Source organism: Scyliorhinus canicula, chromosome 14, assembly GCF_902713615.1.
Source record: "Scyliorhinus canicula chromosome 14, sScyCan1.1, whole genome shotgun sequence".
In the NCBI taxonomy this organism is placed as follows: domain Eukaryota; kingdom Metazoa; phylum Chordata; class Chondrichthyes; order Carcharhiniformes; family Scyliorhinidae; genus Scyliorhinus; species Scyliorhinus canicula.
Genome location: NC_052159.1, coordinates 32,911,286 through 32,936,642, shown reverse-complemented (window position 1 = coordinate 32,936,642; position 25,357 = coordinate 32,911,286). Strand labels below are relative to the sequence as shown.

General features: G+C 45.2%; 1 protein-coding gene across 3 annotated transcripts in view; it reads left to right on the top strand.

Annotated features, from left to right (window-relative positions):
* nek3 (NIMA related kinase 3) overlaps positions 1-25,357 on the top strand; it is a 40,618-nt gene continuing 15,261 nt past the window's right edge. The window contains exons 1-12 of one of the 3 annotated variants that reach the window (XM_038818376.1): positions 1-198; positions 3,923-4,053; positions 5,034-5,127; positions 7,761-7,858; positions 11,387-11,470; positions 18,279-18,346; positions 18,525-18,611; positions 19,853-19,907; positions 22,717-22,917; positions 23,111-23,189; positions 23,302-23,360; positions 24,763-24,877. In XM_038818376.1, coding sequence (XP_038674304.1) covers positions 3,934-4,053; positions 5,034-5,127; positions 7,761-7,858; positions 11,387-11,470; positions 18,279-18,346; positions 18,525-18,611; positions 19,853-19,907; positions 22,717-22,917; positions 23,111-23,189; positions 23,302-23,360; positions 24,763-24,877 — 1,060 coding nt within the window. In that variant the 5' untranslated portion in view covers positions 1-198; positions 3,923-3,933. Of the gene's footprint in view, positions 199-3,922; positions 4,054-5,033; positions 5,128-7,760; positions 7,859-11,386; positions 11,471-18,278; positions 18,347-18,524; positions 18,612-19,852; positions 19,908-22,716; positions 22,918-23,110; positions 23,190-23,277; positions 23,361-24,762; positions 24,878-25,357 lie in introns of all 3 variants that reach the window. The other 2 variants (XM_038818375.1, XM_038818377.1) reach the window with 2 other exon arrangements.

Sequence of the window (25,357 nt, the reverse complement as noted above, 5' to 3'; positions counted from 1 at the left end):
TAACACTGAACCATTTCTGCGGAAATAATGGAGTGGAACCAGTCTCACCATTATTTTGATAGAAAGATCCATTTGTATCAGTGAGTGAAGCAACGTTTATACCCCCCCACAACACGTGATGATGGGAACGCCCGCAATGACCTCGGTTGTGTGTTATTTCCGGCTCATATAAAACCTGGGAAGTGGTTTGCGAGTGGAGTAAGTGTGGTTTAATGTTTTTAATATAGATTTAAGTGACCGGGTTGCTTTCTCTATATTTTTGAACCAAAGTAGCATTGGGAGGAGGGACTCTTTGTTACACACTGTAGCAGACTCTCGACAAGGTTACATTAGGCGGCTGCCGGGGAATTCCTGACACCTCCACAAATCCTCCCGGAATTTGTTTCCACCCAGAAAAAGCTGGGAACAAATGGGAAAAACAAAAAGCAATTTTTAACACCGGGAGATTTCCAGCTTGCTGATAATAGTGGCGGATAATTTGGAGAGTTTGTTATTGTAAATGATGGGTTAATGCGTCATTTCAGCTGGAACCTATTAAAATAGCTCTTCATGTCGTCTCCCTAACAAAAGTAACGTATCCCATTGTGTACCTCCCATCAGCCAAGACTGAGCGGCTTACTGTCTGAAAGCTGCCTATTCGGTACTTGCCCAAAGAACTGCTCAGTAACACGGGTTTCTCTTTGTTTCCGTGGAGTGGCATTCTAACCGGAGGGACAGTGATACATCCGAACAATCTCTATACACTTTGCTGCCTCGGTTTGCATATTTTAATAATAAAAGCATTAAACAAAGGGTTGAAGAACATTTATCAGAGCGATACCACAACCCCCTCATTTTAAACACATTCCAAAATTCGCAGGCTGTAACTCGCCCTGAATAGGCAGTAGCGGCCTGAAAGGATGGCGCCTCCTGTCCTTCCGTGATGGGGAGGGGAGCGGTGGAAGGGAGGCGGGAGGGGGATGGAGGAGCCGGGGGGGGAGGGGTGGGGAGGGGGGTGAGGGGTGGGGGGGGGGGGTGGGGGGAGCATGGGGGGGGGGGTGAGGGGAGCATGAGGGGGGAGCATGGGGGGTGAGGGAAGCATGGGGGGGGGGTGAGGGGAGCATGGGGGGCAGATGGGGAGCGGGTGCTGAGGGGAGCAATGGGGAGGGGGTGATGAGGGGACAGAGGGGTTTGGAGAAGGAAGTGAAATGGAGGATGGTGAGGGGGAGCTAGGCAGTTGGGGGGGAGGGGGAGCTAGGCAGTTGGGGGGGAGAGAGAGATTGGGGGATGAGAGAACTTTGACGTGATAGAGAGTTGGGGGTGGGAGGGAGAGAGAGGTGGGAGAGAGAAAGAGAGAGTGACAGTGGTGGGGGTGGGTGGGTGGGGGAGAGCGAGACGGTGGGGGTGGGTGGGGGAGAGCGAGACAGTGGTGGTGCGCGAGAGAGACTGTGCGGTCAGTGGGTGGGGTGGGGTAGGGGGTGGGGGAGGGAGAGAAAAACAGACAGGAGTGTCACTCCAGGATAGGTCTGGGTCAGTCCAGGAAAGAGGGTGTCATGTCTTGGTGTGGGGCGCGGGTCAGGAGAGAGAGAGAGGGGGTGGGACGGATGGACAGGTCAGGAGGGTTGTAGCATCAGGGATGGTGTGGTGTGTTCCCAGGGGGGGCCGTGTGTGGGAGGGTGTCCTGCGAGGCTGGGCCTAGGTTTTCTAAATAGTTACCCTGGCGTTAGAAGTGATTCTTTTCCCCACTAACTCTGTCAGGGTAACAATAGCAGAACCATTGGAAGTTAGCAATTTAAATCGCTTCTGTTGGCTGGTTCTCAGCCCTGGGCAATTGTCCAATGGAAATTAGGGCTTCTGGGCAGTTGCTGGGCAAACCCTTATGTGGGAACTTCTTAGAAGGATTCCCCAGTGCATTATTGGGGTACCCCTCAAATGTGACGCTGGGGAATCAAGACGTTATGGACCACAATGTTTTTTCTAGTTTAACATATTAAATATTCTTCAGGCAGAGATCTTCTGTTAAATCCACTATGAACCATCTTTACGTAACTTGTAAAAAAACTGCATAATTCATTTTAAAGCTTTATGCAAACTACGGTGAACTGAAAACAGGAAATACTCACAAGATTATGCCACGTATAAATATTGTCACTTAACATGAAAGCCCAGATTGCCTCCGCTAGTAGTCCAAGGCTTTGGATTTCTGTCACACAAAAAAACACCAAGCAAATTGATACCAATAAACTCACATGCGTGTTTGTAAATAATAAATTCATGTTAGTGTTCACATTGACTCTGGATGAGTGGGTGTATTTTAATGGGTTAAAATCAGGCTTATTCGCTTTCTTCAAATTCTAGTTCACTATTCTTGACATTTTCAATGTAGTAATGCAGGCACAGTCACAAAAAAACACATATCATTTGTTACCTGTAATTAGGGAAATCAAAGCATTTCCCACCTTCTGTTTATTAGTCACAGAATGATCGAGTGTCTGCTAATGTAAAATGCACTGAATTAAGTGTTCATACGGAGGTGGATTTATGTGACCAGGCCTTATGGTCAGCACAATCCCAAATTTACTGGAAAAAAAGTGATTGCTGCATTTGTCTTGCAGCAAGACAAATAACAAATGTTCTTTAGCTCTGCTGGCTGGAGAGCTAGTTTATGATGCAGAGTGAGGACAACAGTGTGGGTTCAATTCCCATACCGGTTGAGATTATTCATTAAGGCCCCACCTTCTCACCTTGCCCCTTGCCTGAGGTGTGGTGATCCTCAGGTTAAATCACCAATAGTCAGCTCTCCCCCTCAAAGGGGAAAGTAGCCAATGGTCATCTGGGACTGTGGTGACTTTACTTATTTAACTCAACACCATCGTAGTTATCCATTTTGGCAATCTGCTAGAATTTCACTGCAAGGCAAATGCTTATTTTTCTTCACTAATGCAACGCTTCTTCATCAAACTTAAGAAATAATGAGCATCCACAGCCTCTGGGGTAAGGAATTCTAAAGATTCACAATCACATGATAGAAGAAATTTGCCCTTCTCTCTACAGTAAATGGCTAAGCCCTTGACCTGAGACTTCACTCCTCCATTGTAGAATCTCCTGCCAGGGAAAGGAGCCTCTCCTCTAACAAGCTCCCTCAGAATTTTGTATGTTTCAACAAAATCACCTCCCGTTCTAAACATCAGAGAGTACAGTCTTTGTCAATTCAATCTCTTCTCCTACACAATCCTCTCATCCCAGGAATCAATCTGGTGAACTATCGTTGCACCTCTTCGAAGTAGGTGCTTCCTTCAGCATCGAGACCAAAACTGTACACAGTTCTCCAGGTGTGGTTTCATCAAAATCCTGTACAATTGTAGCAAGACTTAGAATGGAATAGAACCGTAACATTTCTACAGTGTAGCGGAGGCCAACAGTCTGCACCCACCCTCTGAAAGAGCACTCTACCTAGGCCTGCTTCCCTCCGCCCTAACCACGTAACCCCACCTAACCTGCACATCTTTGGATACTAAGGGGCAATTTTTAACATGCCAATCCACCAAACCTGCACTTTCTTTTGGCTGTGAGAGCACCTGGAGAAAACCCAAGTATGCATGGGGGAGGAAAGGCCAGAATTGAACCTGGGCCCCATGGCACTAACCACTGCCACCTTGCCGCCCTTACTTTTATATCCCAACCCCTTTGCAATCAGGATCAACATATTGAGCTAGAATACATATTCAACATATTCTTTCCAAATTGCTTTTTGTACCTGCATATTGAATTTCTGCAATTAATTTACAAGGATACCTAATTCTCTCTGAACTCCACATTTAATGATTTAACATTGTTTTAAAAAGTAAAAATATATTAAAATGTATAAATAAAAAACTAAAGGTTATACTAAGACAGTGCAAAATGGTTCAGTGATTAACACAAAGCTATAATTGTCTTCCAGACAGGTATTTTATGATGGATACTTACAGAGTATTAAAGGTTATTGGGGAAGGTTCATTTGGCAGAGCTCTTCTGGTACAAAAGCATAATGAAAGGCAGCAATATGTGATGAAGGAAATTCATCTTTCAAAGGTAAATGCAATGTGAGCATGTTTTAACTTTATTTTGTGGCGATATTAGCTAACATCCCTCTCTTACATTTTATACTTTTAGCCCCTTCAACCATCTAAAGGGAGGCTCTGTTCTCGAAAGTGCCCACTGATTGGAAATTGAATTCAATGGGATTTGCATCAGTTATCATTTGTGGCAATGGACATTTTCCGAGAGGCAGCCAGCATCATTGCTTTGCTTTAGGATTTTCAAAAAAGTACATTCTGTTGTTCTTTTGTGACATACTTTTAGTAATGTGTACCACCTGGTAAGAACAGCTGGATCATTTTCTCAGTCTAGGTTGAACCATAACAAGTTGTTAATTATTTCTACCACTAGTCTTTTGTCAAGAGAAACCCGATCTTCACTGAACAAGTTCCTTTTACATCTTCGGCCATCCAAAAGGATTAACAGCCAATGTGTTACCTTTTAAATGTGGTTACTGTTATATAGGTATATATGGCAGTAATGTGATGGTATTGTTGAGGAATGGTTGATGGCCAGGAATTTGACGAGAGACAACTTGATCATTTTTGAAAAGTACTATGGGATCCAAACAGAGCGGTCAGAGCTCAGTTTAATTCCTAAACTGAGAAGTGGCATTTCTAACTATGCAGAAACCCAGTTTATATGCCCAACTATTGTACTGGGTTTTGAACCCTGACCTCACTCAGAGGTCAGAGGTAAGAATACTTTAATAGCAATGAGTCAAGTAAGTAAACAGAGGATATACACCCATTTGTTATGGCATGTAATTTTAATACATGATGCATATCAGTGTGGTTTATGATGTAGTTGGACCAAAGGTGAAATCAAACCAAATGTTCTCAATGTCAAACATTCCGTGAGAAAGCTTTAATAATACAGGTATTTGCCAAGATCAGAGCTGTTAAAAGCATTGGATATTGTTTATTTTTAACAGCAAGACAAGGTGCCATCTCCTTTTTATTCTATTTATTTAGAATCCCTCAGGGCTACAAAGGTCAAGGAGGGAAGCCATACTGCTTGCCAAAATGAAGCACCCTAACATTGTTGCATTTATGGACTCATTTGAAGGTGAGTAAAATTCAAGAATTAATTAATTTATCTATTACTTTATTGGCCTGTTCTCCTCTTTTTATGGATTCCAATGTTCTTGCTGCTTCTTGCTATCTTCTGGAGGAAACGATTTACGTAGTATCTAAAGTACAAAAACAGGCCATTCAGCCCAACAGGTCCATGCTGTTATACATGCTCTTAAGTGGGTCTCCTCCCATCTTTCTTTAGATAACCTTACCAAAATATCCTTGTATTCATTTTCCTTCCCTTAAATGCATCAATACTGTCTGCCTCAACCCTCCTTGTGATAGTAAGTTCCACATTCTAACCACTCTCTGTATAAAAAAGTTCCCTGTGCTTCCCTTTTTATTTTATTAGTGGGCGGGATTCTCCCATTCGGCGGCAGAGTGGCCATGCCGTCGGAAACGCCGTCGCGTTTCACGACGGCGTGAACGGGCCGCTGGGAGTACCGATTCTGGCCCCTACAGGGGCCAGCATGGCGCTGGAGCGGTTCATGCCACTCCAGCCTCCCACCCTGGCGCAAACTGTGCACCGCGGCATCTGCGCATGCGCAGTGGCGCCGGTGCCAAGCCGCGCATTTGCTGTAGCCTCCCTCAATGCGCCGGCCCCGAGGCAACATGGCGCGGGAGTTCAGGGGCCGGCCCCCACCGCCAACCCTGCGCGCAGAGTTCCCGCCGGTTGCGACCAAGGGTGGACGGCGCCGGTGGGATTCTGCCATTTTAGAGCGGGCGATTGGCCCAATCCGGAACGAAGAATCGGCGGCCCGGCCGCGTACAGCGCCCCGGCCGCGTACAGCGGCCCGCGACTGCCGGTGCTCCAAGTGCACTGGTGCCAATGGCGCCGATTCTCCGCTCTGCGGAGAATCATGTGCCGGCGTCGAGGTGGCATGACCCGGTTGCGGAGATTCTCTGGCCCGGCCTGGCCCCGGGCTGGGAGAATCCCGCCAGTATCTATCATTTCTGGCCCTTAGTTCATCTTGTGCCCAGCAGAGAAAACATCTTCACTACATGTACCCTGTCAGACAATTCCATAACCTTTTAAACCTCTGGCTGGTCAGCACTCAATCAGGTCTTCTTGTGTAGGGGGTTTAATATGTTGAGTTTTTTTTGTTATCGTAAAATATTAAGTGTTGAAAATTGGAATAAAAATATTTTTATTAAAAAAGAAGGGGACAGCACAGTGGCACAGTGGATAGTGCTGCAGCCTCACGGCGCCGAGGTCCCAGGTTCGATCCCGGCTCTGGGTCACCGTCCATGTGGAGTTTGCACATTCTCTCTGTGTTTGCGTAAGTTTTGCCCCCAAAACCCAATGATGTGCTGGGTAGGCCACATTAAATTGCCCCTTAACTGTGAAAAATGAATTGGGTACTCTAAATTTATAATTTAAAAAAAAGGTAAGATCCCATAGGTTGCAGGGTAATTTGGCAGATTGGAGCCAAAATTGGCGTATGTGTGTGTCTGTTTATCTCTTGTGTGTACCCTACTAGAGGTAAGGGCTAGAGAGAAGGGCTAGAAAAAGTCTGAACTCCAAATAATCACCATTGGTGCCATTTAGTATGATCATGGCTGATCATCCAACTCAGTAGCCTGCTATTTTTGAATACTGATGGGTGTACATTTTGTCATTAATGTGTTTTATGAAAGTTAAATAAAAGGGCCTTTTTAGTAAATGAGTACAATTTCCGGAGAGTCCTTTGTTACATTATATATTTTTGTTTTCCTAAATGTACTTGTGCTGAGTATGCTGTGCACCAACAAGGGAAGGTTTCTTGTTTAGTTTCCAAGTTTTGTGGGGTATTTTTTACAGTTCTCTCTCACTCTGAGGACACCGCCTGAACCACATTGGTTCCAATAATTGTCCCTGTAAGGTAGCAATCAACTATTTATAAATAATGCTACGGAGATAGGGCTGGAGAATGGGACTAGCTAGGTAGCACATTCAAGAGCCGTTGCAGACACAATGGGCCATACAATCTCCTTCAGTGCTGTAAAAGTCTGTGATTCTGTTGTTCTAAGATGCCAGATTCAAGCGGGGACAACTGACAAGAAAGACTGAAGCAGCTAGGGCTATTTTCTGTAGAAAAGACAGGACTCCGAGGTGACCTAATAGAGGTTTTCGAGATTCTGAAAGGGTTGATCGTATGAAAGTGGAGAAGATGTTTCCGCTTGCTTGGAAGTCCGTAACTAGGGACAATCAAATATAGGATAGACCATTATAAATTCAATAAGGAATTTATAAAAAGTGTCTTTATTCTGGGAGTGGTGAGAATGTGGAACACACTACTAAATGGAGTGAGTGAAGTGAATAACATAGATGTATTTAAGGGGAAGCTAGATAAAGTATGCAAGGAGGAAAGGGCTGGAAGGATATGTTGATAGGGTTTGATGAAGAGGAATGGGACGAGACATGTGGAGCATAACATAGACCTGTTAACCCCACAGACAAATAAAAGTTAAAAAAGGCCTGCTTCTTGCCGTAAATTCTATGTATTTTGTAATTTATGATTATTATTTTGTACAAAAAGAATCCCGTGATTGTAAATTGTTGCTTCAGGTGCTATTTTATTTATGATTTCCCTATCCTGCACACCATATGCATATTTAATATTATGGTATGTTTTTCTATTGCAGCTGATGGACACCTTTATATAGTGATGGAATACTGTGACGGTGGCGATCTCACGCAAAGACTTCTGCAGCAAAAGGAAAAATTATTTCCAGAAGAAATGGTATATAACTTGTCATGACTGAAAAAATCATGGATGAATCTGTACCCCAATCCCAGCAGGACAGAATTCCCTTGTGTGATTTGTTTCATGTCCAGTTCCTGTCTGGGAAGGGACACCCTTTAGATGAAACTGGAGGAGGAGCCCTTCATCATTTAAATGCTCATTTTTCACTTGCATCTTCTGTCGATTGTAGCACCGGTGGAAGATAAAACCGAGTGTATGACCACTGCTGACCTTTCTGTCTATCACCGGTCATGTCAGTCCACATGGCCTTGCAGCAATAGCACAAGTCGATACCCATGTCTTTGCTGAACCAGACCCTGCGAAGACAATAGCCTGCACATTATCAGGTGAAGCCCTGAGATATGTAAAGTGATCCAGGACCAGATTTCACAGGTCTCCAACCCTTTTTCACATCAGCTGCATCTTCAGTCTGCATCCGAGGCATTACTACGAGGAAAATCAGCCCCAATATCAATATTTTATATGTCATTGATCCAACATATTGGGCATGATTCCCCTGATTTCATTCTAAGTGCTGCTGCCAGTGGAAAAACTGGAGTGTTTCCTGTTGGCGCTCGTAGCGCTGCTGAGATGGGATTCAACGGCACTTTGAAACCTTTTTGGAGAGGAACTGGTTTTGCGCTGGCCTGAAGAGGACGGGCCTGAGGCACCCCGATCTCAGAATAACATTGCAGCCCCCTCCTCCTCCGAATTGCTGACGATCCCCCCTCCCCAAATCGCCGGCAAGCCCACTCCCTGCCCAATCACTGGCAAGGCCCCACTGCCAAGTGAGCAATGCCCCGTTATGGGCTAGGCAAATTCCCCTCCATTTCAGGGCCCCCCTTCAGGCCCCTTCCTGCTTCAGCAGCCCCCCCCCCTCCCCCCCCAGCATTACAAGATGGCACCAGAGCGAGGTGACTCTCTGCAAGCTCTCCCCAACAGATCCACTTTTTACTTAACGTATACTCATTCTAATCTTTTAAAAATTAATTCTAAAGCTAACATTATTACTAACCTATTTTCTTGAATTTTGTTTAATTTCCTTTTCTTCCCATGTACTGAATGATCTGTTGAGCTGCTTTCAGAAAAATACTTTTCACTGTACCTCGGTACACGTGACAATAAACAAATCCAATCCAATCCAATCCAATCCTCCCTCTTCAGGCCTTTTCCCTCAGTTCCCCCCTTTTCAGGCCCCACCCCTTGGCAGCGCCTACCTGGTGCCATGAACTCTGAGGTGGGGACAAGGTATGGAGAGTACCCTCTCTGCATTTACCTCCAGTGGGTTGGGGAGAGTCATTCAGTAGAGATGAGAGTCGGGGGGTTTGGGCTGGGCTGGGCTGGAAGGGCTCAATTTGTAGTTAAAAGTCTTCCCTCTAGTGTGTTGGAACTCTTTGATGTCTCTCCGAGCAGGTCAAGTTCATTTGAAGTCATTTTTTTTCACGGTAAGTTTCATTCCACTTTAACCGTTTCAAGATTCTGGGCATGGTGAGAAGCCTAAATGCTTTGAACTGCATTGTTTACATTCAATTTATAACTCTACACAGTCCATTAACTGCTTCCTCTTTTGAGGAGATGTTCTTCCTAACTGCGTTTTTTTGAATAGACTGTTTCTTTGTTCTGAAGTGCCTTCTAGAAAGAACAGTGCTCTGTCTGAGTGCTGCCCCTGCACCGATTCAACAGGCCATCGTAATTCCTGGTTGAGGGTGGCGGCCCTGGAGAATCGCTCCATTGCATGTTTTAAAAATGCAAAATGATTTTAATGTGCACGGTGCTTTTAACGTCTAGCCTGACACTGATAAGCACAAAGAACAAAGAAACGTACAGCACAGGAACAGGCCTTTCAGCCCTCCAAGCCTGCACCGACCATGCTATTTAACCTAAAACCTTTTACACTTTTGGGGCCCGTATCCCTCTATTCCCATCCTATTCATGTATTTGTCAAGCCACCCCTTTAAACGTCACTATCGTACCTGCTTCCACCACCTCCTCCAGCAGCGAGTTCCAGGCACAAACTACCCCTGTGTAAAGAACTTCTCTTGCACCTCTTCTCTAAACTTTGCCCCTCACACCTTAAAGATGTATCCCCTAGTAATTGACTATTCCACCTTGGGAAAAAGCTTCTGACTATCGCCCTGTGCATAATGTTGTAGACTTCTATCAGGTCGCCCCTCAACCTCTGTCATTGCAGCCAGACAAACTGAGTTTATCCAACCTCTCCTCATAGCTAGACAAACCGAGTTTATCCAACATTTCCTCAAAGTTCTTTGCCTGAACATCTGAGCTCTGCACAACTTGGAATTTATATTTATTTATTCAACAATTTTATGTTATATGAACCCAGTCCTCTTGAGAGCATCCAAATTACATAAGCAACATCACAAGAGATCCTTAAGTCATTTAATAAAAGCATTATGTCTTTATGTCTCTCATATTTAATGTTATACTGCAGCCTTCTGCATCACGCTTCATGCTGAATCTCACAATAATTGAAAGTGGCACAATTGGCACCAAGTTTTAACCACTCACATAGTTTTCCTAATAAGGGATAAAGAAAAGCAATGTGCCGGGTTACAGCCTGAGGAACAAGAGAGTCCACTCTCACTGTATAATAGTAATTACTGTCAATAAGACAAGTTTTCTTATTTACCAAATTTTCTGTTCGACAGTGCATGCCATGAAATATCATTCCTGTGCTTATAAAATTATGCATCATGCATGTTGCCCACCATGTGATATTCACTAAAAGGTGTTTTGGGCTGGAGTTCACCAGTGGCATTGATGTGTTAGGCGGTAAAATGACGAGGGAAAATGGATCTGGAGTGCCTGTTGTTCTTCCCACTGCCATGGCTTTTATCAGAAGTGGGGTAGATGAAGGATTCCTTCCCCCCACACACAGGCCAATGGAATCTCTTATTTGACCAGTTACAGGCCTCATTCTGCCATCATTGGTATGTTACCCGCTTCAGGTGTGCCCTCTACCACATGGAGAGACTGCCTGGTGAACCCTTGTGGCCAGCCTGCAAGTTCAGGGTGGGACTGGGGCCTTCACATTGGGCATTCTGTAGTGGCCTCTTGGTGGTAACCCCACACCCTCCCTCCCCAACTCTCCCCTCTCTGAGAACACTGAGCTGCTGGCCCTCCAATTGTTCAGCACCTCATGGGGGAGCGTGGCCATCCTTTAAAGGGGCAGGAGTTCCACCAGCAACAAATTAGTTGCCAGACAATCAAAAAACTAAGGCCAGGAGTCCTGCAAATGGACAAGGCTGGGTTGTCCTGGCTTTCTGGCCTGTTCCCTAAGCCAATTCTGTACCCAGACAGCTAAATTTCCCTGTATCCCATGCCCCCTAACTTTCTGAATGAGCCTACCATGGGGAACCTTATCAAATGCCTTACTGAAATCCATATACACCACATCCTCTGCCCGACCTTCATCAATGTGTCTCGTCCTTTCATGAACCTATAGTCTGATTGCACTGTTACACTGACATCAGGGGAATGATTTTGTCCATTTGATTCTAATAGGTGCTGAACCTATTTGTACAAATTTGTCTTGGAATGAAGCACATACATGACAAACGAGTTCTGCACCGAGACATCAAATCCAAGGCAAGTACTCCTTTTTATGGAGAACAAAAATTATTAAAATAATTGTTGGACTAAAATTAGAATTCTAGCTCATCTAATAGGTTAATGAAGTTTGACTTTGTGATGCAAATTCTGTACTTCGAAATCTGAAATTGATGTTAGTTCGAAACAACAGTATTATTTCTTATTTATTTATCAGTATTGTTAAACTAGGTTGTATAATTGTCCTGTCAACTTTCTTAATGGAGGTGCCATTTAGGTAACTTTAGGTAACTGCCTCTATTAAAATAACAGACAGAATTCATGAATTCAACAGTAATTTCTAGCCTCTGATGTGAATAAAGTATTTTATTTGTTTTGCATTAGTAATATCTTCAGACAAAATGTTATGACTTTTGTGGATATCAAAATGATTTTCAAAGTTACAGTAAGAAATCTGAATGGATAATACACCCTTAGTGATTCCGTGTGGGCATGCATCACCCAGTTTTTAAAAAACAGGCTACATGATCCAGAAAGGTCACAGATTTTTACCCTTGATCTCTGCTGAGCTAGCTAGCCTCACTTGAATTGGCAGGAGGATTACTATTCAATTCACCGGCCAGTTTGTTCTCATGAAATTGTGCATTTGCCATGTTTTTTTCCAGCATGCTGTGCTGTGATCCCATTAGCCTGTCCCAGAGCAGCCATTACAGAACAATTACCTTATTGCTGTGTCATGCATACACTGTTGATAATTAATAATTTATTTATTAATAATCACATTGGTAATCTTCAAACCAGTCTCTAATGTTGCTAATTGGTTCACACTGACCACTTAATACCATGCAGAATTCAAGTAGTTTGGGGGAAGAGCTTCAACCTGTTTTCATACCCTGATTGTTAATCAGATCACCGTTGCATTAATACAGCACCTCTTAAATTCTGCTCGCCCTACCTGGCCTTTGTTCCATTCCGAGGTTCAACCTCCACTTTGCTTATATAGGCTCACTTTGAGTGCTGTATCTATGCTGGGTTCTGCAACTACAGCTTTTACATTTTTAAAAATTCCTTTCTTGGTGTAACAAAGCCAATGTGCAGAGTGAGTGGGGCAAGCCCCTAAACTATCTTCTTGCTTGCTCCAAACACCAATTCAAATTGAACTCAATTCATGGCCCCACAAAAAAGACTTACTGGATCCAAGCTGACATGAACAGGCCTTGCACCTGATCTCGGGCTTGATCTTAGCCAAAAGACCAAGACTGCAGCACAGCATCCGCTCAGCAGCCTTTGCACCCACATTCAACCCCAAATCTGCTCCTTTCTGGTCCCAAGTGTGGTAATCTGCTTCTTGGTCAGCCGAATCTGCCTGGAGACAAACTTCACTACTCTTGCCCACCTTGTGAAGGCACCTGCAGAATAAAAAATGTGTGGCCATTTAGCACGTGTCGACTTGGAGCTGCTGATAGCATTGTTTCCTCCATGTCCAAATATTGTGGCTTTGAGTCCCATGCCAGGACTTGTGCACAGATTCCTGTTCTAGTGCAGTAATGCTGCATTGCTAGAGGTGCCGTCCTCAGGATCTTTAGTGTCCGCTTGAGATTTTGTCTGCCTGAAGAAGCGGATACTAAAAATCCTGAGGTGTTATTTGAATAGGAGTTGCGGTGTTTCTCAATCAGCATCATTAAAGAATCAACACTATGAGTTTTTCATTATGTATTTGTGATCTCAAACAACAATTATTGTAATAAAATTAGAACAATGTAGATTTGTTTTTAGAGAAATGCACATCACTGGAATTGTATTGCAAATTTATCAGGTGGTTCTAGGAAAGGGAAGTGATCGACTTGTTCCCCAGGTACGACTTGTTCCCCAGGTACACTCACTATTTTAAAGAATAACACAAGGCAGACGTGTGGTGTGAGCGTGGAAGCAGCGGCGTTTCGAGAGTTACGGCTCTGCTCATCTTTTAATCTTTCTTCTCATCCTTGTGCACATTTCTTTTTTGTCTTTTCCTGGTTTACATGGCTTGTGTTATGTCCTGAGAAATGTTTGGCTGCTGACTCTGCATGATTAGACCAAGATGGAATGTTTGGTTCCTCGTTTATTCATGGCGATTGGGGTGAGGCCCTGCCTTCGATGGCGCAGTTGCTGTGGAGTGGGCTCCCACCCTGACGGGGCTGTGTGCATTGACGGATGATGGCTGCCAGTGGGGATATTCTGGCTGGGGAGTCGTTCTTCTGGCTGGAGGTCTCGGCTCTGTGGCACAGACCATTGTGCTCAAATCCAGGAGTTGTGGGGTATTTTTGTGGAAGTAATGGAGGTGCATTACGAGGTTCTTGCAGTAGAGAGAACACTGTCCTTGAATTTAATGGAGCACAACCTATCCTGTCTTTCAGGCTTAGGGTCGGTTTGGCATCTGACCACTGGTCCTGTTTTGTCCTTTGTTTTCTTCGTGCAGGATAAAGAAGTCTTTATCCTGAGGATTTCCCTGCATTTCAGTCATTGTCCTGAATGTTGCTTCCTGTTGGTTGTGTTGTTGCCTACTTTTCTTTTATAAATTTAGAGTACCCAATACATTTTTCCAATGAAGGGGCAATTTAGCGTGGCCAATCTACCTAAACTGCACATCTTTTGTGTTGTGGGGGCGCAACCCATGCAAACACGGGGAGAATGTGCAAACTCCACACGGACAGTGATCCAGAGCCGGGATCGAACCTGGGACCTTGACGCCATGAGGCAGCAATGCTAATCACTGTGTCACCGTGTCACTGTGCTGCCCTTTATTGTTGCCTACTTGATGTTGTCAATTTTTTCTTCCTGTAGGGAAATGTACAGTGTGATGGGCTGTGTCATTGATTATCCTGATTTAGCAGGTTCATATCATGTTGAATCGAATGTTGAATGCAGGATTTGTGCACAGTCTTAATCCGAAATGTATCCGAAGTATGGGGCAGGATTCTCCAATCCCGCGGCAGAGTGTCCATGGCGTCGTAACCGCCATTGCGTTTTACGACGGCATGAACGGGCCGTTCCAGCTGCAGATCCCGGCGTAAACTGTGCGCTGTGGCATCCGCGGTTGCGCCGGCGCCAACGAGGATATATGCAATGGCCGCCGGCGCCAACGCACACATGCGCAATGGCCTCCTTCAACGCGCCGGCCCTGACGCAACATGGCGCAGGACTATAGGGACCGGCGCGTAGGAAAGGAGGCCCCCAGCTACAAAGGCTGGCCCACTGATCAGTGGGTCCCTATCATGGGCCAGGCCACATCAGAGGCCCCCCTAGGGTCGGACCCCCCCCCCCCCCCCCCCCCCCCCCCCCCCCCCCCCCCGCCCAACCCCCACAGGCTGCCATCCGACCCTTGCACGCCGAGATCCCGCCGGCCCAGAGCAGGTTAGAACGGCGCCGGCGGGACTTGGCCCTTTTCTGACGGGCGCTCGACCCATCCTGGCCGGAGAATTGGCACGCCGTCCGCGTAGAGCAGCCCGCGTCCGGCGCCACGCCAATCACACCGGCGCCAATGGCGCAGATTCTCCGCACTGCTCAGTTTTGAGCTTTTTGTTTCTTTGATTCTGAGCACCTGTGCTTTTATCCTTTTTGAGCCCAGACGGACTTGGTGTTTGCCGAAGGGTTTACCAAAACTCGCTTATCACAGCCTTAACATTGAGTTCAACAACTTCCGACTGTGAACACTCTCCTCCACCTTCATCCCATTTTTATTTCTATCAATTTATTTTCACTTCTTCCATCGATCTGTTTTCCCCTCACCATTGTTCCCCCCCTCTCCCCACCCCACTTGGGCTATCTGTTCCCTGTTCCTAGTTGTCCTTTGACACGCTGCTTACCTTTGTTCTGCCATTAACACATTCTAATCTCTTAATGTGCCAATATCAGCACCCCTTAGCCCCAATCACCCCCATTCACATTCCCTTTATCTTTCTGTCCATGACATCTTTGTCTATCTCCACCTATCGCTGGCCCTGTATCCTGTTCCACACACCACCCTCTCTCCTCCACAGCAGTGTAAATTTTACCCTTTTTCCAGTTCTCCTCAGCTTTGACAAAGAGTCATCCAGACTTGAAATGTTAGCTCCCTTCTCTCCACAGACCTGCTGCGGTTGAGCAGTATTTTATGTTTTTGTTTCAGACTCCATGTTATCCTGGTGAGGATTAGGTTTTGTTCAACTCTTCCTTCAGGTCGAGTTTATCTTTTCTGCTAGACTGGTCTCCCTCTTAAGCAGTTTTCATCACGACTGGAACTAAGAGAGTGTCTGCTAGTCATCTAATGCATTGGGCAGTTGCTCGGGAATCCTTGTGATATGAACAACTAGTTCTAATGATTCTTACTCTTTTTCTTTACCGTCTGTCTTTCTTCTGTGGGACCCCGGAGATGATTTTTCCACCATGTCCCTCACTTTGTTCTTGTCTTTCCCTCAAGCTACTTGAGGTGAATTATCATTTTGGTGCATGTGAACATGGCCGGTCCCAGTGTACTGGCTGTTGGGGAGTAGGTCTACGTAGGCTGCTTATTTTGTGGTGACCATGGCCTTTTTCCTGGATATTCCTGGTTGTTGGGGTGCATCCCCTGGTACAGGTGGAGATGGGCCAGCTCACCATCCCAGGCCCCCTACCCCTGCAAGGGTGTCTGGACTGTGCCCTCTTTCCTGAGCCGGGGTTCCCCTTCTTTGACTGAGGTTGGGGTATATCCTTACTTAAACCTTGGACCTCATGGCTATCCTGTCGTTCCCCTTGAGGGTGTCTTTGTTGGACTGATGGCCTATTCCCCGTCTGGACTTTGGATTGGTGGGTGGAATCTGGTAGCTCATTGTCTTTACTCTACTCTTTTCATCATTTTCTATGGGTGATCCTGGGTCTGAGCTCTGAGATTTACTAGGACTTGTGGCGGCTGGTCCTCTCTACATACTTTTGGCATATAATGATTGTTTGTTTTGTCCTGGACCTGGATGCGGGTTGAATTGTGTTGTGGGGTACAAATGTAATTCTCCCTTAGTACTGCAGTTTTTGTGATTTGTTTTCCTGTTTGTTTTCTTTTGACGTGCTGGATGTAATGTACCTCTGTATTGTTGACTATCCTGTATTAGGCTGACTCAGTGGTTTGCAGTGCTGCCTGACAGCAACAGAGATCTGGGTTCAATTCCAGCCTTGGATGACGGTCTGTGTGGGGTTTGCAGTTTCTCCCCGGGCGCGATTCTCCGCTCCCCACGCCGGGTGGGAGAATCGCGGGAGGGCCAGGTGACTCACGACACGCCGCCCTGGCACCCCCCCGTGACGGCAACCGGCGATTCTCCGGCCCGTATGGGCCGAGCGGCCTGGCGTTCCCGACCGGTTCACGACGGTGGCAACCACACCTGGTCGCTGCCATCGTGAATATGGCGCCAAATCTGAATAGGGTGCGAGGAGCGGCCTCCGAGGCCGTTGTGAAACTCGGCTGAGTTCACGACGGCCTTCGCAATGCCGCGCGGGAGCGGAGAATTCCGCCCCCCGTGTCTGCATGGGTTCCCTCCAGGTGGTCCGGTTTCCACCCACAGTGATGCACGATCAATAACTCTCGAAGCGAGATTGGAGTACAATTGAAGGCTTTATTGGACTAGATGTTTCCCCCAGCAGCGCAGGTACAGAATGCAGCAGCTGGGGAGACACAGACTCTTATACTCCGCCTTACTGGGCGGAACCAGCAGCAGGCTTCACCAGTGATCTTGCTGTCTCAGGTACCTCCCACACCAATGGTCTTACAGCCTCAACCTGGGTACCGTAATACCCCTAATACCGACTACCACACACAGTCTAAAGAAGTGCATGTTAGGTGGACTGGTTTAATAAAAATAATAATCTTTATTAGTGTCACAAGTAGGCTTACATTAACACTGCAATAAATTACTGTGATAATCACCCAGTCTCCACACTCCGGCGCCTGTTCGGGTACACAGAGGGAGAATTCAGAATGCCCATTTACCCAACAAGCACGTCTTTCGGGTCTTGTGGGAGGAAATTGAAGCACCCGGAGGAAACCCACGCAGACACAGGGAGAACGTGCAGACTCCATAAAGACAGTGACCCAAGCTGGGAATCAAATCCGAGACCCTGGCGCTGTGCTACCGTGCTGCCCAATAATACCGTAAAATCTGTAGGCGTGCAAAACAAAGCGTTTTAAGTGAATACAAGAGCCAGAAGTCTGCAGCTTCAGTGAAAATTACATGAATATGTGGAAAAAGAATGAGTGATTTCCACACCGTGATTCACTGGATATACTCGAGCACTGAGCAATATAAACAACAGCGGTCCATGGTTCCTGCTTGATAGGTACCTGTAACAATTAGTTTGTTACAATTCACTTCTCTTGGGCTATTGGGTGGGGAGGGGAGCTGTTGGACATACTGTGTAGATGCTAGTTGAGCACAGATCATCCTACTCATTCGGGTCTTTCAAGAGTAGCCATGATAAATTGCCCCTTAATGTCCAAAGATGTGTAAATTCGGTGGGGTTATGGGATTATGGGGATAGGGCGGGGAAGTGGACCTCGGGGCTGAATGGCCTCCTTCTTCACTGTAGGGATTTTATGGTGCAGACAGATCTTGTATCCGTGCAGACAGATCTTGTTCCTAACTCATCCTGTCTTGATTGTTCCAACGCTTGCAATGACTCCTGTTCTATGATATTTCTATAAACTTGAAAATTCCCATAAAAATATATTGGAAAAAAAATTAACAACAGATTAAGTGAATTATTGCTACAGTGTGCATGTTAGAGGGTAATTTATGGAGTTTGACAACATATTGGTACACAGTCTACATATAATTAATCTTTATTGGCTGATTTGAAATGACAGAACATATTCCTCACTAAAAATGGAGTGGTGAAACTGGGAGATTTTGGATCTGCACATTTACTGAACAGGTAAGCTATCAGTGATTCCATGATTTTTGTTTGCTTGATGCATTTCATCATAAATTTGTATTTGAAAAACCCTAATAACCTAGTAAATAGTACACTTCAGAGTCACAACGTGCTTTATGATACGTTTTCAAAAATATTTTTCTGCTTGCTAATGTTAGGTTTTCTTTCCTGTCTACAGTCCCATGGCTTTTGCTCACACCTATGTAGGAACGCCTTACTACGTATCTCCAGAAATTTGGGAGAATAAGCCTTACAATAACAAAAGGTACAAACCTAATCGCAGAAGAGGTGACAAATCGGAAACAGATGCTGTGTGGAGGGCATGTCTTTCACCCATCGGTGCAGACTCGATGGGCCGAAGGGCCTCTTCTGCATTGTATTGTTGTGTCACATTGTCATACTTCCTGCATCAGGATAGATTTTGTCTTTTAAATTCCGCTTTTTAACCAGCAAGAGATATGTGCAAGTGACCAAACTAATTCATTTAATTTCATGAAAGTCTTTTGCTGTTAATGAGTACATGTGCTGATTGGACTGTATTTGCTTTTCCATTCCTGAACTTGAGTTTTAGGCACAACACTTCAATGGGTGGAATATCATGGGACACATAAGGCACAGCAGAAACTCCAGTCACTACTTTTTCAGTGCATGGAGATTATATAGCAAAAAATTGGATTCTGTTTAACAAGTGGAGATCTAATTCTGGAGACAGGATCGCATCGTGGGTCATTACACTTGTCATTGAGAGTCTTGAGAGATCCTAGGGAAATGGGAATGTACAAAACCAGCCTGCAGTTGTTGCCCAAATTCAGCTCAGGCAAGATACATCTTCCAATGGTACAATTTCTATCCCTGTTTTTCTCTGCAACTGCCATCAATTTACAACTCGTTAAAAGTAGCATTGTTGTGCAAGGTGATGAATATGTTCGCAACTGATAACTGGCTATATGTGTTTTGTCATTGAGGTAGTATTCTACTTAACCAGTTGCGATAACTGGATTAAGTCACCATCTTCTGCTGCGTCGCATCCACAATAGGAGTCTTGGTGATGAGCTGATTAGCCAGTGACTCTTGTTGGAAGAAGCACGTGTGGATGGTGGTTAAGGAAATGATTGTCCTTGACTGGAATTCTCACTATAAACAAAGATCCTGACAACACTCACTATTTAGACCTCTTATTGATTGAGAGGCTGGATGATTGCTGATTGCTATCTCTATAACCATAATCCCCTCCGGCAAGAATTAGTAGTTTCAGGGAAGAAAATGGGGCACGGTATTTAACACGCGCACTCACTGATAGCATCTTTCTTACAACAGCTATTGTAAGAAAGATAGAATTTTGTAGATAAGAATGTATTACTCAACCAGTGAAGGTAGAAACAAGCATTGCTGTCTACTTTCTACCGACCTACAGTTCATGAAGTTTATTTTTTTTATTTGTATGCAATTGTTTTACAATAGAACTTTTAACTGAATGACGTCAATCTACCATTCGTACTTTTTCAGTGATATTTGGGCCTTGGGATGTGTCTTGTACGAACTCTGCACCCTACGGCATCCTGTAAGTAAAAATTTATTTATTTATTTTTTAAATTTAGAATAGCCAATTATTTTTCTTGTCCAGTTAAGGGGCAATTTAGCATGGCCAAACCATATCTTCTGGTCCGCGGGTGGCGTGCGGTGCCACGCCTGCAAGAAGGTGGGACATATTCGAAAAAATTGCCCTATCTCTAACACTGCCACTGATGATGCGGCCGCCCCCTCTACTTCCACTGGCGTGGAGGTGAGGGGACAGCCGCGTGGCTGGAAGGCTGAGAGGAAGACCAACAGGGCAATTAGCCAGCGGTCAGGTTTGGATCCTTCTGACTCTCTGACCCTGACTGGCCCAGTGCCCCTGGCTACTGACTCGGGTGCAGCCGTTAAGCTTCACCTCACCATTACCCAGCAACACCCTCAGCCCAGTGACATTTCGCCGTCGGATGCCGGGCCCAGTGACACTTCTGCGCGGGCCCCTCTGGTTGGCGGTCATGAGGTGCGTGATCTCGAACCAGAGGGTGCTCTGTCCCAGCCACAAATTCTGGAGCGAAGCATTGAGGGACAAGGAGCCAGCCTGGACGGGCCTTCAGAGATAGAGGTCTCCACGGTTTGTGACCCTCTCCCCCGCAAACGGCGTCAATCCAGGTTCTTTTCCATAGATGTCACACCCAGTCCCCTAAAGAAAAGAGGCGCGGGCCAGTGAGGAAATCCCAGCAGCTGCCACTGTCCACCAACCAGGCTGCTTCGTGGTCGGATGGGAACTGAGAGGGCCCGTTCCACCCAGCACAATTTAACACCCTGGACTTGTTCAATGTCTCCGGGGAGGGGGTCAGCGATAACCCCCTGCTTCTTAGGTTCTTAATGGGTTATAGTTTGGAAGATCCTCTGTCCCAACCATTTCCTTCGGACACCTCTGCCACCATCCCGGACCTGTTTTCGGAGTTATTTTCGGGGCCTTCCAGTGACCAGGCAATGGGGGAAGAGCAGGCACCTGCACCACCACCTCCCACTGGCACGGGACCCCGGGAGGAGCCTGAGGAGATCCCGTCTGTCGATGATCCCGGTGGCAGTATCAAGGCAGCCCCTGGGTTGGATGGTGGGCCTGTGCCGCCCGCCAAATTCTGCGGTGGAGGACTCGGGCCCGGAGGGCGTCTGTCCGAAGTCTGTCAGCCTCCCAGTGCCAGGAGCGCAGGGTGCACGAGGCGCTCTGTAGCGGGATGCGGGGCTCACTTGTGCCTGACACTGTGTCGCCCCCCATATCCCCTCTGGGAGACTCCTGGAATCTGGCACATCATAATTGAAGGTTCTTTTATTTTTCTGCCTCCGTAGATAGTTCAGGCAGTGCCCTATTGGGCACCCCCTCCATCAACACCCCAACTCCCACCCTCCCAACCACCCTCCTTTCCCCTCTCTCCACACCACCCCCCTTTCTTTTCCTTCTGTTGGTACAGAGGCGAGGGTATCTGGTCTCTCCAGCACAAAGTTTAGTCCTTGTACCATTTGTTTTTTGGAGAAACGTGTTGTGAACTGTTTTAATAATCAGAGTATCCACCCCCCCCTCACCGTACATTGTTACTGAGGGGAGGGAGCCCTGCTTCTCCAACACAAAAAGTTAGTGTTTGTACCGTTTGGCCTTGTATATATTTTTTACTGTTTTAATAAAAAGATACGGCCAATCCACCTAATCAGCACATCTTTGGGTTGTGGGGTGAAACCCACGCAGACACGGGGAGAATGTGCAAACTCCATACGGACAGTGATCCAGGGCCCGGGATTCAAACCCAGGTCCTCAGCGCCACAGTCCCAGTGTTAATCACTGCGCCACATGCTGCCCTCCTAACAATTTAATTTAGAGTAATAGGCACTGCCCTCTGCAATTATGACAACGTATATTGCACTTTCAACATAATTAAACATCCCAAAGCATTTACAAAGCAGTATAAAACAGAGTATGGTACTCAGCTACATCAGGAGATGTAACGTCAGAAGGGCAAAAGCTTAGGCAAAGAGGTAGTTTGTAAGGAGCTTCTTAAAAGAGGAAAGTGAGGTAGAGAAAGAGAACCTGGACCCTGGGCAATTGAAGGCACGACCACCAATGGTGGTGCAGTTAAAATTGGGAGTGCACAGGAGGCCAGAATCAGAGGAGCGCAGATTTCACGGAGAGTTGTGGGGCTGGATGAGATGACAGAAAGAGAGAGGGGTGAGGCTGCGGAGGGAATTGAAAACCAGTCCGAGAATTTTAAAATCAAGATGTTACCTGTCAGGGGAGGGGGTGGGGGGGTAGCAATGTAGGTCAGTGATCACAGAGGTGAGAAGAGAATGGGACATGGTGCACGTTAAGACAGGCGCAGCAGAGATTTGGATGAATTCAGGTTCACAGAGAGTAACGTTTAGAAGGGCAGCCAGGAGTGCATAGAGATAGTTGAGTCTAGAGGTAACAGAAAAGTAAACGGAAGTAAGAGTAGCTGGTGGAGATTTTTTTAAAAAGCAGAAACCTCTTTCAATTTAACTCTGTATGGGTTGTCTTCAAATACAGAATCTGAGGAGATGGTTTGTGATGTGGAGAGGTCAAAGGAAAAGTGAAGAAAAGATATGTCATCCAGCTAGATAGCTATATCTTTAAAAAATGACTTCTATCTATCACTGTGCCTCCTGCCAACACAAGATGGCGATTTGCTCATTTGCACCAGTGCGTGCATGCTCGGAAATCTACTGACGTCATTCCCTGCGCCTAGACTATCAGTATCAAACAGTTTGTTGTGAAAGAGTAAATGTATCTTTTTCTTTACTGTGAAAATAAACGCTTTCAATTTTTTTTCTCTATATTTTGCAAGTTCCAATCAAATAGTTGGAAGAATCTCATCCTAAAAATCTGCAGCGGGTCCTACACTCCAATTCCAAGACAGTACTCCTATGAACTGCAGTATGTCATAAAACAGATGTTCAAAAGAAATCCAAAGGACCGCCCTTCTGTCAGCACAATACTTGCTCGGAATTGCTTTTCAAAACTTATTAGCAAGTTTTTATCGCCTGAGGTGAGAAGTAAATCCCCTGGTTTTTAACTGAAGATATATTAATGAAATATCTCACCCTTTTCAGATGCTGACAGACCTGTACATTTTCCAGTGTTTGGGGATTTACCCACAGTGTCCCACCTTTGAAATGTTTTCTTCTTACCTCATCAGCTCTTGCCATTTTTTTGTCGTTATGTTTGATCTATTTTTCTAGATGGTAAAGAAGGAGTTTTGTGACGTAACAACTGAAAGGAAGAAAACAGCACGAGGTAAACCCAGGACAATTCAGAAAGGTATTAAACAATTTCAGGCAATAGTTATTGGGAAATTATGCTGCACAATATTCTACTGAACAAGTTGCCAAATTAATCCACATGCAAGTTTGCAAATTTCAATCCATTTCAGCCAGTGTACCAAGTAAATGTGAAGATGTCTCCTCCGGCGCAGGTGGAAGTGAATGCATGGTTTGTATGAACCCTTGGTAATTATGCTCTAATATTTAATGCTACAACATGCAAGGTACATATTGCATATAAATGTTAGAACAGGTAGAGTAGAGTAGAGTAGGAGGGATAAAATGGCGGGTAGTACCGGTGGAAGAGGAGCGGGCTTGTGCAGTATGTTACAATTGAAGTATTGAATGTACGTGGATGTTTGCACATTTTTGCCTTTTTTGCTTTCTTTCTGTTGATGTCTGTAACTGTTTACAAAGCCAAAAACTACCTCAATAAAATTGTTTATTAAAAAAAAATGTTAGAACAGCGGATGTTAGAATTTCATTGTGGCTGTGATTCCCTCTCCTAAGTATTATTGTGTGACCCCTGTGAGAAAGTGTGGGTTTGTGTTGAGCGGGTGGTGGATTTATGCCCCCATTTGACTAACCTCTTGATGTTCACCGTTTGGACCTGCACCTCAAGAATTGCCATTTGGTTGAAGTACTGGAGGATCATTTCCAGCTTTTGGGAAGAGACATTTTTGGGTGGAGACATTTTTGGAGTAGGAAAAACAATGAAGAAGGAAAACTACATTGTCCCTATCTTTTGATCTCAGTTGAGACCCTTAGTTGTATTAAAAAAAATAGCATTTGATATACTAATCTGTTGAATAACATAGATTATCATGCATCATGAGATACTATAGGACATTCTCTGATCAACTCCATTCGATATCATTGCTTGGGTGTGCTTATTCTTCATACCACTATAGTGCATCATGAGATACTATAGGACATTCTCTGATCAACTCCATTCGATATCATTGCTTGGGTGTGCTTATTCTTTATACCACTGTAGTGCATCATGAGATACTATAAGACATTCTCTAATCAACTCTTCGCTATCATTGCTTGGGTTTGCTTATTCTTCATACCACTATAGTGCATCATGAGATACTGTAGGACATTCTCTGATCAACTCCGCTTTAAATCATTGCTTAGGTGTAGGAAATCCTGCCTCTGGTCACTAGAGGACCACCCCCACTGCTTGAAAACACACCACGGCTGGAGGGGGGGGGGCAGAAAATCCCGATCAATGTCATGACAAGCTCCACATTCTGCCATAAGATGCCATGTCTAATTGCTGCTATACCAGGGCAATGCTGCTAAAATATCAGAAGAGATGGGTAGCACCAGAAGTGATTTATGCCATTTGATTTTGGAATCTGTGCTGAAACACTGTAAATTAGGTGGCAAATATGTACTGAGAACAGTATGGTACCCAATCTATAAAGAAGTAACAACATTATTACATTCCAGTACTTCAGGTCTATAGGAACAATTGATTTCTTGTTTGTTTTTATTTGTATTAGAGTTTTTGTTTTCTATATTTTTTCCTTTTCCTGTGTGTGATTTGAGATTATTTCTTTAAGAAAACTGCAGAGGCATCAGCAGCAGGTCTTAGAAAGTGGAATCCAGCAGAAGGAGAATGCGTTGCCAAGGGCCTAGCTGAAAAAACATTAGAAGAAACCGCTTCTCAAATGGAAGGTAAAGTAGTTCTTTAAAGTGAAAGGGCTGCCGCTATTGCCAATATCATGGCCGGAATTCTCCAGCCATTGGGATTCTCTTTTCCTGCTGGCGGTGCACCTGCTCCCGTGGGTTTCCCGGCGGCGTGGGGTGCCTTCAATGGGAAAATCCCATTGACAAGCAGCGGGAAGAGAGAATCCTGCTGCCAGAGAACGGTGCATGGCCAAGAAACACGCGGCTGTAAGTCCGGAGAATTCTGCTCAATATTTCCGCATGTGGAAAATTATTTTCGCACCAGCAACATTCATGAACTAGAAAGCTTTTACTCTTCTCATCCTGATGCTAACTCTGACATGAATATGTTATGTTATTTTGTTGTAATTCATAAACTTCTTATAATTGAAAGTAGATTACATGGTATATTTGGCCTTCAGTGCTCTTACATAAGGCCTGGGAGAAGGAGTAGGCAATTCAATCCCACTAGCTCGCTTGCTCATACAA